Raw genomic sequence first — 16,584 nt, 5'->3', positions numbered from 1 at the left:
ACTGAAATATATGACAAGCTAATCAATCAAGTCTGAATTTCATTCCAGTGCAAGAGGCCCAGCAACAGTTGCAGGGAATGAGGACGAGCTGGGCAAAGGCAGGAAAAGCTGCAGAAAGTTCATCCTTCGAGTGACTGGAATTTTGCAACACACGAAAAAAAAGTTGTAACTAATTCAACATGTAGACTGAAATTTACTGCCCCGCGTCAGAATTGAAGACGCCCGTTTATTATGTACTCTGCTCAGAGTTGCTCACTTTTTTGGGGAGATGCCTTCTAGGTCAACTTATTGTGAAAAGTCACTTACTGTTCAAATCAAAACATTGGAATTGTTACTTTAACATTCTACTGCACCTATCAAATGTAAATCAATGTTAATCTGTAGAGTGTGTGTATCTGTCACTCTGAAAGGATCTTAACTTCAGGGATCATTTTACGAAACTGCTCCTGCATTGAGCCCATTCCATGGGGCCGTCAGTCAGAAATAAAACTAAAGCATTATGTGGGGTCCCCACACTCCTGTCTAATGAGACCCCACACTGGGAGTGGAGATAGGGCTATACTGTAGGGCCGTGTGGGAATGTGGGTCCCAGAATGGGCCATATAGTGTTATAGACCTATCCCCACTCCCAGTGTGGGTACAGAATGGGCCCTATAGTGTTATAGCCCTATCCTCACCCAGTATGGGTACAGAATGGGCCTTATAGTGTTATAGCCCTATCCCCACTCCCAGTGTGGGTACAGAATGGGCCCCATAGTGTTATAGCCCTATCCCCACTCCCAGTGTGGGTACCAAATGGGCCCGAGAGTGTTAAAGCCTTATCTGCCATCTAGTGAGACTCAATGCCAGAAGCAGATCCTCACAAAATGACCCTTACACTATGAATAAATAAGATACACATTACAGGGCCGATTACAGGAAAGGGCTGCACGTCTGCGACTTGCAAATATGGCGGACAACGGGCGAGGCTTCCTGTCGGTCGCTGTACGCACCGTTGATTCGTACAACGCACCCACGTCATTACAGCAGCTCGTATTCTCGTTTCCCGCAAATCCCTACAGTCTGTCGCATTCGTAGCCGGAATTCTCACTGTTGGGAAAGTAGGACCATTCCTGAGGACCTTTCACCGGGCTCTCCAGCCCTGGGCTGGAGTCGAAGGCTGGTACAGGCCCCTCCCGGAACTCTTCAGCCGGCTCTCTCGGAGGTCGCTGCAAGATCCGCTTCAGTTTCACGCTGTCCTTCTCGCCAGCGCAGAGCAGGAGGACACAAACTTCCCGCCGGAACTTGCCGTTCATTCCGAAGTAAATGATGGGGTTGTAGAAGCTGGCGGACTTGGCGAAGAGACTGCAGAGCACGCTGGCGAGCTTCGGGACAGCGTGACCACTCGCTGACCACATGGAGATCACCGCATACGGTGACCAGGCGATAATGAACGCGGTGCAGATCACCATGGACATCTGTAAACGGTGGAACAAGGTCAGGTAACAGGAGACCAGCCAAAACCTTCCATCACTGCTTCAATGTGAGATCGATCGCCAGATTAACACTTCACGTGTTAGTATGCAACAGGCTGGGTGAATGTGACACTAGGCTGGATAAGTGTGACAGTAGGCTGGGTGAGTGTGACACAAGGCAGCGCGAGTGTGACACTAGGCTGGGTGAGTGTGACACAAGGCAGCCCGAGTGTGACACTAGGCTGGGTGAGTGTGACACAAGGCAGTGCGAGTGTGCCGCTGGGCTGGGTGAATGTGACACTAGGCTGGATAAGTGTGACACTAGGCTGGGTGAGTGTGACACAAGGCAGCCCGAGTGTGCCGCTGGGCTGGGTGAGTGTGACATTAGGCAAGGCGAGTGTGTCGCTGGGCTGGGTGAGTGTGGCAGTCAGCTGGATAAGTGTGACACTAGGCTGGGTGAAAGTGACACTAGGCTAGATGAATGTAATGCTGCCTGGGTGAGTGTGACATTAGGCTGGGTGAGTGTGATATTAGGCTGGGTGAGTGTGTCACTGGGCTTGTTGTGTGACACTAGTCTGGGTGAGTGTGATACTAGGCTGGGTGCATGAGACATTAGGCAACTTTGAGTGTGACCCTGGGTGCATGAGACGCCAGTCTGGGTCAGTGTGACACTAGGCAAAGTGATTGTGATGCTAATCTGGGTGAGTGTGACACTGGGCTGGGTGAGTGTGACACTAGGCAAAGTGAATGTGACTCTAGGCTGGGTGCATGTGACACTAATCTGAGTCAGTGTGATACTAGGCTGGGTAAGTGAGTGTGTCGCTGGGATTGGTGAGTGTGACATAACAACAACAACAACAACAACACATTACACAGCGCCTTTAACATAGTAAAACATCCCAAGGCGCTTCACAGGAGCGATTTATCAGACAAAATGTCACACCGAGCCACATAAGGAGATATTAGGACAGGTGACCTAAAGCTTGGTCAAAAAATTAGGTTTTAAGGAGCGTCTTAAAGGAGGAGAGAGAGGTAGAGAGGCAGAGAGGTTTAGGGAGGGAATTCCAGAGCTTAGAGCCCAGACAGCTGAAGGCACGGCCGCCAATGATGGAACGATGAAAATCGGGGATGTGCAAAAGGCAAGAATTGGAAGAACGCAGGGATCTCGGAGGGTTGTAAGGCTGGAGGAGATTATTGAGATAGGGAGGGGCGAGGCCGTGGGGGATTCGAAAACAAAGATGAGAACTTTAAAGTCGAGGTGTTCATGGACCAGGAGCCAATGTAGGTCAGTGAGCACAGGGGGTGATGGGTGAACAGGACTCGGTGTGAGTTAGGGTACGGGCAGCAGAGTTTTGGATGAGCTCAACTTTATGGAGGGTGGAAGATGGGAGGCCAGCCAGGAGACAATTGCAATAGTCCAGTGTGAGACTAGGCTAGGCGAGTGTGACGCTAGGCTGAATGAGTGTGACACTAGGTTGGGTAAGTGTGACACTACGCTGGGTGAGTGTGACACTACGCTGAGTGAGTGTGACACTAGATTGGGTGAGTGTGACACTACGCTGAGTGAGTGTGACACTACGCTGAGTGAGTGTGACACTAGATTGGGTAAGTGTGACACTACGCTGAGTGAGTGTGACACTAGATTGGGTAAATGTGACACTACGCTGAGTGAGTGTGACACTACGCTGAGTGAGTGTGACACTAGATTGGGTAAGTGTGACACTACGCTGGGTGAGTGTGACACTAGATTGGGTGAGTGTAAATTGGGCGGGGTGTAAATCGAGTGAAAATGACCCGCCTCAGTCTGCTGTAGAAAAGCTCACCCTGGTCACATCCCTCTCCAGTTTCCTTTGGCGCTCTCCCAGATCGGCCACACCTGCCAGAGCCCGGCTCGACTTGACAGTGTTGATGATCGAGACGTATGAGAAGAGCATGACTGACACCGGCAGGAAGAAGCAACAGACGAAGACGGACACAATGTACGACTTGTAGATGGTGGAGACCATCGCTCTGCCCCAATCAATTTCACATGTCCCATACATCTGGTCTGTGGCAAAGGAAATGATAGAGAAAGAGAAAGAGTTAGAGAAAGAGAGGGAGAAAGGGAGAGAGAAAGAGTTAGAGGATGAGAGATGGTGTAAGAGGGAGGGATTCAAATTCCTGGGCCATTGGAACCGGTTCTGGGGGAGGTGGGACCAGGACAAATTGGACGGTCTGCATCTGGGCAGGACTGGAACCAATGTCCTAGGGGGAGTGTTTGCTAGTGCTGTTGGGGAGGGTTTAAACTAATGTGGCAGGGGGATGGGAACCGATGCAGGAAGTCAGTGGGAAGTAAAGTGGTGACAGAAACAAAAGGCAGTAAGGGAGAGTGTACAAAACATGACCGGACAGATGGTCTGAGAAAGCAGGGCAAAGACCAAGGGAAGTCTAGATTAAACTGCATTTATTTCAATGCAAGAAGTCTGATGGGCAAGGCAGATGAACTCAGGGCATGGATGGGTACATGGGACTGGGATGTTATAGCTATTACTGAAACATGGCTAAGGGAGGGGCAGGACTGGCAGCTCAATGTTCCAGGGTACAGATGCTATAGGAAAGATAGAGCAGGAGGTAAGAGAGGAGGGGGAGTTGCGTTCTTGATTAGGGAGAACATCACGGCAGTAGTGAGAGGGGATATATCCGAGGGTTCGCCCACTGAGTCTATATGGGTAGAACTGAAAAATAAGAAGGGAGAGATCACTTTGATAGGATTGTACTACAGACCCAAATAGTCAACGGGAAATTGAGGAGCAAATATGTAAGGAGATTACAGACAGCTGCAAGAAAAATACGGTGGTAATAGTAGGGGACTTTAACTTTCCCAACATTAACTGGGACAGCCATAGCATTAGGGGCTTGGATAGAGAGAAATTTGTTGAGTGTATTCAGGAGGAATTTCTCATTCAGTATGTGGATGGCCCGACTAGAGAGGGGGCAAAACTTGACCTCCTCTTGGAAAATAAGGAAGGGCAGGTGACAGAAGTGTTAGTGAGGGATCACTTTGGGACCAGTGATCATAATTCCATTAGTTTTAAGATAGCTATGGAGAATGATAGGTCTGGCCCAAAAGTTAAAATTCTAAATTGGGGAAAGGCCAATTTTGATGGTATTAGACAGGAACTTTCAGAAGTTGATTGGGAGAGTCTGTTGGCAGGCAAAGGGACGTCTGGTAAGTGGGAGGCTTTCAAAAGTATGTTAACCGGGGTTCAGGGTAAGCACATTCCTTATAAAGTGAAGGGCAAGGCTGGTAGAAGTAGGGAACCTTGGATGACTCGGGAGATTGAGGCCCTAGTCAAAAAGAAGAAGGAGGCATATGACATGCATAGGCAGCTGGGATCAAGTGGATCCCTTGAAGAGTATAGAGATTGCCGGAGTAGAGTTAAGAGAGAAATCAGGAGGGCAAAAAGGGGACATGAGATTGCTTTGGCAGATAAGGCAAAGGAGAATCCAAAGAGCTTCTACAAATACATAAAAGGCAAAAGAGTAACTAGGGAGAGAGTAGGGCCTCTTAATGATCAACAAGGTCATCTATGTGCGGAACCACAAGAGACGGGTGAGATCCTAAATGAATATTTCACATCGGTATTTACGGTTGAGAAAGGCATGGATGTTAGGGAACTTGGGGAAATAAATAGTGATGTCTTGAGGAGTGTACATATTACAGAGAGGGAGGTGCTGGAAGTCTTAATGCGCATCAAGGTAGATAAATCTCCGGGACCTGATGAAATGTATCCCAGGACATTATGGGAGGTTAGGGAGGAAATTGCAGGTCCCCTAGCAGAGATATTTGAATCATCGACAGCTACAGGTGAGGTGCCTGAAGATTGGAGGGTAGCAAATGTTGTGCCCTTGTTTAAGAAGGGCGGCAGGGAAAAGCCTGGGAACTACAGACCGGTGAGCCTGACATCTGTAGTGGGTAAGTTGTTAGAGGGTATTCTGAGAGACAGGATCTACAGGCATTTGGAGAGGCAGGGACTGATTAGGAACAGTCAGCATGGTTTTGTGAGGGGAAAATCATGTCTCACGAATTTGATTGAGTTTTTTGAAGGGGTAACCAAGAAGATAGATGAGGGCTGTGCAGTAGACGTGGTCTACATGGACTTTAGCAAAGCCTTTGACAAGGTACCGCATGGTAGGTTGTTACATAAGGTTAAATCTCACAGGATCCAAGGTGAGGTAGCCAATTGGATACAAAATTGGATTGACGACAGAAGACAGAGGGTGGTTGTAGAGGGTTGTTTTTCAAACTGGAGGCCTGTGACCAGCAGTGTGCCTCAGGGATCGGTGCTGGGTCCGCTGTTATTTGTTATTTATATTAATGATTTGGATGAGAATTTAGGAGGCATGGTTAGTAAGTTTGCAGATGACACCAAGATTGGTGGCATTGTGGACAGTGAAGAAGGTTATCTAGGATTGCAACGGGATCTTGATAAATTGGGCCAGTGGGCCGATGAATGGCAGATGGAGTTTAATTTAGATAAATGTGAGGTGATGCATTTTGGTAGATCGAATCGGGCCAGGACCTACTCCGTTAATGGTAGGGCGTTGGGGAGAGTTATAGAACAAAGAGATCTAGGAGTACAGGTTCATAGCTCCTTGAAAGTGGAGTCACAGGTGGATAGGGTGGTGAAGAAGGCATTCAGCATGCTTGGTTTCATTGGTCAGAACATTGAATACAGGAGTTGGGATGTCTTGTTGAAGTTGTACAAGACATTAGTAAGGCCACACTTGGAATACTGTGTACAGTTCTGGTCACCCTATTATAGAAAGGATATTATTAAACTAGAAAGAGTGCAGAAAAGATTTACTAGGATGCTACCGGGACTTGATGGTTTGACTTATAGGGGGAGGTTGGATAGACTGAGACTTTTTCCCTGGAGAGTAGGAGGTTTAGGGGTGATCTTATAGAAGTGTATAAAATAATGAGGGGCTAAGATAAGGTAGATAGTCAAAATCTTTTCCCAAAGGTAGGGGAGTCTATAACGAGGGGACATAGATTTAAGGTGAGAGGGGAGAGATACAAAAGGGTCCAGAGGGGCAATTTTTTCATTCAAAGGGTGGTGAGTGTCTGGAACGAGCTGCCAGAGGCAGTAGTAGAGGCGGGTACAATTTTGTCTTTTAAAAAGCATTTGGACAGTTACATGGGTAAGATGGGTATAGAGGGATATGGGCCAAGTGCAGGCAATTGGGACTAGCTTAGTGGTATAAACTGGGCGACATGGACATGTTGGGCCGAAGGGCCTGATTGCATGTTGTAAACTTCTATGATTCTATGATTCTACCTATACCTTTTTGACAATTATTGAAACTTTGAACGTTCATCAAAGTTGATGTTTAAATCTGTGGTGGAAGACTTTTTACATTGGTGCTAGTTTTATACGTAACTAACATTTGTATTTTCTTTCTCTTAGTTTCCACCCACTCCACCAACCCATTGATATCTTCTTGGAGTCTACAGCTATCCTCTTCACTATCAACTACACGGCCAATTTTTGTGTCATCTGCAAATTTGCCAATCATGCCCCTACATTCAAGTCCAAATCATTAATATATTGGGCCAAGTACAGGCAATTGGGACTAGCTTAGTGGTATAAACTGGGCGACATGGACATGTTGGGCCAAAGGGCCTGTTTCCATGTTGTAAACTTCTATGATTCTATGATTCTATGAGAGGGAGAAATGGAAAGAGAAAGAGTTAGAGGATGAGAGGGAGAAAGGGAAAGAGAAAGAGTTAGAGGATGAGAGGGAGAAAGGGAAAGAGAAAGAGAGGGAGAAAGGGAAAGAGAAAGAGTTAGAGAAAGGAAGGGAGAAAGGGAAAGAGAAAGAGTTAGAGGATGAGAGGGAGAAAGGGAAAGAGAAAGAGTTAGAGAAAGAGAGGGAGAAAGGGAAAGAGAAAGAGTTAGAGAAAGAGAGGGAGAAAGGGAAAGAAAAAGAGTTAGAGAACGAGAGGGAGAAAGGGAAAGAGAAAGAGTTAGAGAAAGAGAGGGAGAAAGGGAAAGAGAAAGAATTAGAGAACGAGAGGGAGAAAGGGAAAGAGAAAGAGTTAGAGAAAGAGAGGGAGAAAGGGAAAGAAAAAGAGTTAGAGAAAGAGAGGGAGAAAGGGAAAGAGAAAGAGTTAGAGAAAGAGAGGGAGAAAGGGAAAGAGAAAGAGTTAACGATAGAGAAACAGAAAGAGATGGAGAAAGAGATAAAGGAAGTGAAGGAGATAGGGAAAGAGATAAAGAGTAAGAGTTAGAGAAAGTAATAAAGAGATAGAGGAAGTGAAAGAGATAAAAAGAAAAAGAGTTAGAGAAAGAGATGGAGAGTGTTAGAGAGAGATAGGGAATGAGAAATAATAGGAGAAAGAGATGGAGAAAGTGATGGAGAAAGAGAGAGTTAGAGAAAGAGAGAACGAGATGGAGAAAGAGATAAAGAGAATCAAAGATTGGCAGGCAAAATTGTAATCGAACAATGGGCGGCCTTTAAAGAGGAGATGGTTCGGGTACAGTCTCGGTACATTCTCACGAGGGGGAAAGGTAGGGCAATCAAAGTCAGAGCTCCCTGGATGACGAAAGAGATAGAAAGTCAGATGAAGCAGAAAAGGGGGGCATATGACAGATGTCAGGTTGATAATACAAGTGAGAACCAGGCTGAATATAGAAAGCTGAGAGGGGAAGTGAAAAAGGAAATAAGAGGGGCAAAGAGAGAGTATGAGAATAGACTGGTGGCCAACATAAAGGGGAATCCAAAAGTCTTCTATAGGCATGTAAACAGTAAATGGACAGAAAGAGCAGGGATGGGGCCGATGAGGGATCAAAAAGGAGGCCTACTCATGGAGGCAGAGGACGTGGCCAAGGTACTAAATGAGTACTTTGCATCTGTCTTTACCAAGGAAGACGATGCTGCCAAAGTCACAGTAAAAGAAGAGGTAGTTGAGATACCGATGAACTAAAAATTGATAAAGAGGAGGTATTAGAAAGGCGAGCTGTACGTCAAAGTAGATAAGTCACCCGGTCCAGGTGGGATGCAACCTAGGTTGCTGAGGGAAGTAAGGGTGGAAATTGTGGAGGAACGGGACATAATCTTCCAATCCTCCTTAGATACGGGGTGGTGCTGGAGGACTGGAGAACTGCAAATCTTACACCCTTGTTTAAAAAGATTGTAAGGATAAACCCAGCAACTACAGGCCAGTCAGTTTAACCTCGGTGGTGGGGAAACTTTTAGAAACAATAATCCGGGACAAAATTAATAGTCACTTGGGCAAATGTGGATTAATTAAGGAAAGCCAGCACGGATTTGTTAAAGGGAAATCGTATTTAACTAACTTGATTGAGTTTTTTGATGAAGTAACAGAAAGGGTTGACGTGGTGTATATGGACTTCCAAAAGGCATTTGATAAAGTGCCACATAATAGGCTTGTCAGCAAAGTTGAAGCCCATGGGATAAAAGGGGTAGTGGCAGCATGGATACAAAATTGGCTAAGTGACAGGAAATAGAGAGCAGTGGTGAACGGTTGTTTTTTGGACTGGAGGGAGGTGTACAGTGGTGTTCCCCAGGGGTCGGTACTAGGACCACTGCTTTTCTTGATATATATTAATGATTTGGACTTGGGTGTACAGGGTACAATTCCAAATTTGCAGCTGATGCAAAACTTGCAAGTGTAGTGAACAGTGAGGAGGATAGTGATAGACTTCAAGAGGACATAGACAAGCTGGTGGAATGGGCAGACATATGGCAGATGAAATTTAATGCAGAGAAGTGCGAAGTGATACATTTTGATAGGAAGAACGAGGAGAGGCAATATAAACTAAAGGGTACAATTCTAAAGGGGGTGCAGGAACAGAGAGATCTGGGGGTACATGTGCACAGGTCGTTGAAGGTGGCAGGGCAGGTTGAGAAAGTTGTTAAAAAAGCATATGGGATCCTGGGCTTTATAAAGAAAGGAGGTTATGGTGAAACTTTATAAAACACTGGTTCAGCCACAATTGGAATATTGTGTTCAATTCTGGGCACCGCACTATAGGAAGGATGTGAAGGCCTTAGAGAGGGTGCAGAAAAGATTTACTAGGATGGTTCCAGGAATGAGGGACTTCAGTTAAGTGGATAGACTGGAGAAGCTGGGATTGTTCTCCTTAGAGCAGAGAAGGTTGAAAGGAGATTTGATAGAAGTGTTCAAAATCATGAGTAGATAGAGAGAAACTGTTCCCATTGGCAGAACGGTCGAGAACCAGAGGACACAAGTTTAAGGTGATTGGCAAAAGAATAAAAGGGGACATGAGGAAAATCTTTTTTACACAGCAAGTGGCTATGATCTGGAATGTACTGCTCGAAAGGGCGGTGGAAGCAGATTCAATCGTGGCTTTCAAAAGGGAATTGGATAAGTACTTGAAGGGAAAAAATTTGCAGGGCTCCGGGAAAAAGGGCGGGGGAGTGGGACTAACTGGACTGCTCTTGCAGGGAACCGGCAAGGGCTCGACGGGCCAAATGGCCTCCTTCTGTGCTGTAACCATTCTATGATTCTATGATTCTAAGAGATGGAGAAAGAAATAATTCGAGAAAGAGATGGAAAAAGAAAGCATTCGAGAAAGAGATGGAGAAAGACAGAATGAGAACGATAAAAAGAGAGGGAGAGACGCAGAAAGAGAAACAGAAAGAAATAGACAGAGAAAGAGAAAGAGGGAGGGGAAGATAGGCAGAGACCAAGAGAGAGCGATAAAAAGAGAGACAGCAATAGTTAAAAAGACTTGCATTTATATAGCGCTATTCACGGCCTCAGGACATCCCAAAGTGCTTCACAGCCAATTAAATACTTTTTGAAGTGTAGTCACTGTTGTAATGTAGGAAACGCAGCAGCCAATTTGCGCACAGCAAGATCCCACAAACAGCAATGTGATAAAGACCAGATCAACTTTTTTTTAGTGATGTTGATTGAGGAATAAATATTGTCCAGAACTCCAGGAAGATCTCCCCTGCTCTTCTTCCAAATAGTGACCATGGGGTCTTTTCTGTCCACCTCAGAGGGCAGACTGGGCCTCGGTTTAACGACTCATCCAAAAGATGGCATCTCTGACAGTGCAGCACTCCCTCGGTACTGCCACCAGCAGTGTCAGCCTGGATTATGGGCTCAAGTTTCTGGATGGGGGACTTGAACCCACGACCTGCTGAGACAGAGACAACCCCGCGGGGCCTCAGAGTTGGGTGTCTCTGAGGTAAAGAGGCCTGAAAGAAGGTGGTTCTGGTGAGGAAGGAGCTGAGTGGAGCAGTTGTTTGTTCTCAGCCCTTCCACGTCACCTGGATGTGGAGTGACTGTTCCAATTTTTCTTATTTTGAATTGTGACAGTCAGATTGATTCCCTAATCCTGAGAAGTTAACTTATTCATTCTGGGGATATGCCAAGGCCGGCATTTATTGCCCATCCCTAGTTACACTGAGAAGAATACTGTGGCTACAAGAGCAGGTCAGAGGCTGGGTATTCTGTGGTGAGTGACTCACCTCCTGACTCCCCAAAGCCTTTCCACCATCTACAAGGCACAAGTCAGGAGTGTGATGGAATACTCTCCACTTGCCTGGATGAGTGCAGCTCCAACAACACTCAAGAAGCTCGACACCATCCAGAACAAAGCAGCCCACTTGATTGGCACCCCATCCACCACCCTAAACATTCACTCCCTTCACCACCGGTGTACAGTGGCTGCAGTGTGTACCATCCACAGGATGCACTGCAGCAACTCGCCAAGGCTTCTTCGACAGCACCTCCCAAACCCGCGACCTCCACCACCTAGAAGAACAAGGGCAGCAGGCACATGGAAACAACACCACCTGCACGTTCCCCTCCAAGTCACATACCATCCCAACTTGGAAATATATCGCCGTTCCTTCATCGTCGCTGGGTCAAAATCCTGGAACTCCCTTCCTAACAGCACTGTGGGAGAAACTTCACCACATGGACTGCAGCGGTTCAAGGAGGCGGCTCACCACCACCTTCTCAAGGGCAATTAGGGATGGGCAATAAATGCCGGCCTCGCCAGCGACGCCCACATCCCATGAACGAATAAAAAAAAAGGTGGTGGTGGGCCATCTTCAACTGAGTGACTTGCTGGGCCACTTCAGAGGGCAATTAAGAGTCAACTACATTGGTGTGGGATTGGAGTCACAAAAAGGACGGCAGGTTTCCTCCCCTGAGGGGACATTAGTGAACCAGTTGGGTTTTTAACAACAAACCGTCATTTTTACTGGTACCAGTTTTTTTTAAAAACTGAATTCAAATTCCTTAAACTGCCCACAGTGAGTTATGAACTCGTGTTCAAGTTTGAAATAGTAATAGTCCAGGCCATCTAGATTACTAACACAGCAACATAACCACTACACTGCCCATCCACACAGGGAGGGTAGGTAAGAGAATTGGAGGTCTACTATCTTGTAGCCCTGTCAATAATGAACAGCACCGATGAAGTATCGCAGAGAGCTGAAGGATCCAGTGCAAAGTCGGAACGGACTGAGAAAAAGCAGAATTAAAACTCTTCCTTGCCGCCTGTCTGCACTCAAGAAGCACGGGAGACCCGACCGACGTTACTGTAGTAATTAAAGTTCTGCAGCGTAAATTGTAGCTTATGCCTCGAGTTATGGCTGTTACCGACGTCCTGGATCACCCCGCAGAGCCGAGAGTGACTGATCTCACCTCAGGGTCGCCAGCTCTGGTCGGACATATTCCTGGAGGTTTCCTCACATGGCCCTCACGCTTCCGACTGCCCCGCCCCTACACTCTCCCGCCATCGGACGCACAACACGTCCATCCTCGCGACGCACCACCTTCCCCACAGCCAATCGGAAAGCGAATAGATTCTTTGTTAACTCGATCGGATTATTTTAACTGTCAATCGAACAGCCTCTTTTTCCCCCATCGCAGATATTTTTATTACTAATAACCAAAGTCCTCAAAGAAATTCATTTTAAATCACGTTTTTTTTTAATGCCCCCTGATGATTTTTCTCCCAGGTTTTCTTTGCTCGCACCAAGTGTCCTGGAGATTAATCTTTGATTCCTGGAGACTCCAGGACAATCCTGGAGGGTTGGCAACCCCCTAACTCACCAATGTAACTTCCCCAGCCGAACAGAGGAGATCCAGACCAAAAGAGAGCAGCTGCCCAGATCAGTACCAACGACACGATGATACTCCCGGTGCCAATACAGTGAGCTGCAGAAACATCACACCAGGCGTTAGGAACCCACAGTTATACAACTTGTCCCTGTTACTTGGCCTGAGCTTTGGCAAGAATGCCCGATCTCCCAATCCAGCGACCACTACATCCCAGGCACTAATCCACCAGCACTGAGGGATTCCCAAACACCAAATCAGAGACAGCCGCTGCTTCTGGAGCCTGTCTCACACGTGTTGTGTGAGGAAACTATCCTTGAGTGCCCCAGTCGATGATATTCCTTATCTCTGCTTCTGCTACCCCATCCCTATCTATAGTTTAACCCTGTGCTGCTCCAACCCCAACCCTGAACCCAACCCAACCTCAACCCCAACCTCAACCCCGACTCCAACCTCAACCCCAACCCTGAACCCAACCCAACCTCAACCCCAACCCTGAACCCAACCCAACCTCAACCCCAACCTCAGACCCAACCCCAACCTCAAACTCAAACCCGACTCCAACCTCAACCCGACTCCAACCTCAACCCGACTCCAACCTCAACCCCAATCCTGACTCCAACCTCAACCCCAACCCCGACTCCAACCTCAACCCCAACCCCGACTCCAACCTCAACCCCAACCCCGACTCCAACCTCAACCCCAACCCCGACTCCAACCTCAACCCCAACCCCGACTCCAACCTCAACCCGACTCCAACCTCAACCCCAACCCCGACTCCAACCTCAACCCCAACCCCGACTCCAACCCCAACACCAACCTCAACCTCAGACCCAACCTCAACCTCAACCTCAACCTCAAGCCCAACCTCAACCCCAACATCAACTCCAATCCCAACCCCAATCTCAACCTCAACCTCAACGCTGACTCCGACCCCAACACCAACCTCAACCTCAGGCCCAACCTCAACCCCAACCTCAACCTCAGACCCATCCCCGACCCAAGCACAACCTCAACCTCAGGCCCAACCTCAGACCCAACCTCAACTCCAACTCCGACCCCAATCTCAACCTCAACCTCAGACCCATCCCCGACCCAAGCACAACCTCAACCTCAACCCCAACCCCTACCTCAACCCCAATCTTAACCTCAACCCCAACCTCAACCTCAACCCCAATCTTAACCCCAACCTCAACCTCAACCCCAACCCCAGCCCCAACATCAGACCCAACCTCAGACTCAACCCCTGCCTCAACCTCAACCCCAACTCCGACCCCAACCCTGCCCAGGATCCAGAGTCCGGGGCACTGAAATCAACGGAGAGGGAAATGGGGCGTTGGGGGGTGGGAGGCAGAGTATAACGGCGGGTGGGTCCGCTCCCACCCATTTCTCACCCCCACCGAGGTAGAATTTCACCCCATGGTGCCCAAAAGGGGGTTGACACGTATTTAACACGTCCAGTCCACTGTGACAGACATTTACAAACACTTTTAAAAAGTGCAGCCTGTTAACAGAGTCAGGAGCTCTAAACAAACAGAACGTAAAAACACAGATAGGCAGCAGCTAAACTCAGAGAAGCTCACTCTGTAAGTAACATTTACAAGAAATCCACCTAAATAAAAAGAACGTTTGTTTTTTAGGTAGGACGACACAATCCTCAATCTGACATTCCCAGCAGGAAGTGTGGGTCGGACATACTGACGCGTTGATCCTTCCTTTGAGCAGGTTCCCCACCGGGAATCTGGGATTGAGGAATGTACCTTTAGGAACATAGGATCAGGAGGAGGCCATTTAGACCGTGGCTGATCTGTATCTTAACTCCATCTACCCGCCTTGGTTCTGTAACCCGTAACACCCTTATCTAAAAAAAATCTATTAGCGTGAAAAATAAAACAAAGTTACCTCTGCAGGGGTGACAGCCTTTAATATATCTTATCACACTGATTACTGCCAGTGTATTAATACTGGCCAGACCAAAGAGCAGTGTGAAGAAACCATCGATCTGAAAAGACAAGACTTAATGAGATCTCAATGGCTTCAAAGCAGTCAATATTGAGAAAGAGCGAGCGGGCTTCTATTTATATGGTGTCACTTCCCCTCAGGACGTCCCAAAGCATTTCACAACCAATGAAATACTTCTTGTAGTGTAGTCACTGTTGTAATGTAGGAAACGTGGCAGCCAATTTGCGCACAGCAAGATCCCACAATCAGCAACGTGATAACGACCAGATAATCTGTTTAAGTGATGTTGGTTGAGAGATCAATATTGGTCAGGACATTGGGGAGAATTCCTCTGCTCTTCAAAAGAGTGCCATGGGATCTTTTACATCCACCAGAACAGGTGGGGCCTCAGTTTAATGTCTCATCCGACAGGATGGCACCTCCGACAGTGCAGCACTCGGAGCATCAGCCTGGATTATATGCTCAAGTCTCTGGAGTGGGACTTGAACCCACAACCTTCTGACTCAGAGGCAAGTGTGCTGCCCACTGAGCCATGGCTGACATTGTGAAGAAAGTATGGAAAGATACTACAATTGGACTTTGAGCTGCTTGCTCAGGCCTCTTACCTGACAAGTCCATATGGATGTAATCAGAAAACCGTCGTCTCGAAGTACGTTGAAGATCTCAAAAATTCCCCGGGAGTAGCCAAAAAGAGAAATACTGGCATCTGAGAGGGCCAGGTTAAAGGTTAAATAATCTGAGGCTTGAAGTGTTGTCCTCTGCCTATACAACACAAATATCACCACACTGTTCCCAATCCAGGACAACCAGCCTAAGGCAGAAGCACAAAGAGATGGATTACTGTCAATAGGTCTCCGCCCTCGACCTGCTCCCTGCAAAGTTTGAAGAAATAACACCTGGAAGGGGAGGGGAGGGTTTTCCGGTGTGTGAAGCAGGTTTTAATTGCAACTGAACCTGCAGTCTGGAGAATCCCCTCAAAAACCATGGAAGCTTTACATTTCCATTAACAGGAAAGGCTGAACAGGCTGGGGTTCTTTTCTCTAGAAAAAGAAAAGACTGAGAGGTGACCTGATAGAGTTCTTTAAAATTATGAAAAGGGTTCGATAGGGTAGACATGGAAAAGATGTGTCCACTTGCGTGGGGGAGCCTAAACTAGGGGTCATAAATATAAGATAGTCATTAACAAATCCAATAAGGAATTCAGGAGAAACTTCTTTACCCAGAGAGTGGTGAGAATGTGGAACTCGCTACCACAAGGAGTAGTTGAGCTGAATATCATAGATGCATTTAAGGGGAAACTAGATAAACGCATGAGGGAGAAAGGAATAGAAGGATATGGTGATAGGGTGAGATGAAGTAGGGAGGGAGGAGGCTCGTGTGGAGCATAAACACGGCATAGGCCAGTTGGGCCGAATGGCTTGTTTCTATGCTGTAAATTCTATGTAATTCTACGTAGAGTGTGAATCAGTGCTACATACCGAGAATCAGCAGGTAGCTGCCGATTATGGTCTCCCCTTGCTCTGAGATGGGGGTCTCCTTGGGATGAAAGGTGCTGTTGTGGTTCCTCCATAGACTATTGATCAGGCTGTGAAAAGCCATCTTTCTAAGTCCAGTTGCTCAATCTCCGCACTCATGGACCCAGAACTGACCATCAACCGGAAGAGTGCATAAGACCCTCCGAAACCCGCTCAGACCGAAACAGGGCAGACGGAGAGTGGACTGGGAATATCTGGACGGTGGGGGATGCTTTTCGAGAACCAATCCCTTGCCTCAGTTTTACTTCTTAATCCGGCCTAAGAACGGCTTTAGAACTGACCTGCAATGTGACGTGAACCCTTTTAATCTCCTTTCTTCTGGATACTGCAGAGTTCAGAGCAAGGTGAGATCAAGCAAGCAGTGGGCAGGACGTTCTTAACTAATCCACAAGATTGTGGTAATGCACAGGACATCACCTCTTACAAAAGGTAGGTAATGTGATGCGTTGAATTATCAGGGGCCAGAGTGATCTCCTCAACTAGTTTCCATCACCTAAGAGGGTCGGAGAGGAATTTCCCA

The 16,584-nt window shown here is 47.2% G+C and overlaps 1 protein-coding gene across 1 annotated transcript; it reads right to left on the bottom strand.

The window, feature by feature from the left end:
• Positions 1–1,055: 1,055 nt before the first annotated feature.
• Positions 1,056–16,128, bottom strand: opn6a (opsin 6, group member a). The gene is made up of 6 exons (XM_067983727.1): positions 16,008–16,128; positions 15,135–15,340; positions 14,470–14,569; positions 12,562–12,666; positions 3,278–3,501; positions 1,056–1,457 (listed from the first exon to the last, which is right to left on the bottom strand). The coding sequence occupies exons 1-6, from the start codon at positions 16,126–16,128 to the stop codon at positions 1,056–1,058; spliced, it is 1,158 nt and encodes a 385-aa protein (XP_067839828.1).
• Between the last annotated feature and the right edge of the window lie 456 nt (positions 16,129–16,584).

This window comes from Heptranchias perlo, chromosome 5, assembly GCF_035084215.1.
Source record: "Heptranchias perlo isolate sHepPer1 chromosome 5, sHepPer1.hap1, whole genome shotgun sequence".
Taxonomy (NCBI): Eukaryota; Metazoa; Chordata; class Chondrichthyes; order Hexanchiformes; family Hexanchidae; genus Heptranchias; species Heptranchias perlo.
This window is presented reverse-complemented; position numbering and strand designations above follow the sequence as displayed.

Bases quoted from the DNA above. Each gene is read 5' to 3' on its own strand.
- opn6a (XM_067983727.1), bottom strand. From the start codon at position 16,128: ATGGCTTTTCACAGCCTGATCAATAGTCTATGGAGGAACCACAACAGC. The intron at 15,341-16,007 runs GTATGTAGCACT...CTTCTGCCTTAG, and splicing joins CAGCTACCTGCTGATTCTCG to GCTGGTTGTCCTGGATTGGG. The intron at 1,458-3,277 runs GTGAGCTTTTCT...CACCGTTTACAG, and splicing joins TGGAGAGGGATGTGACCAGG to ATGTCCATGGTGATCTGCAC.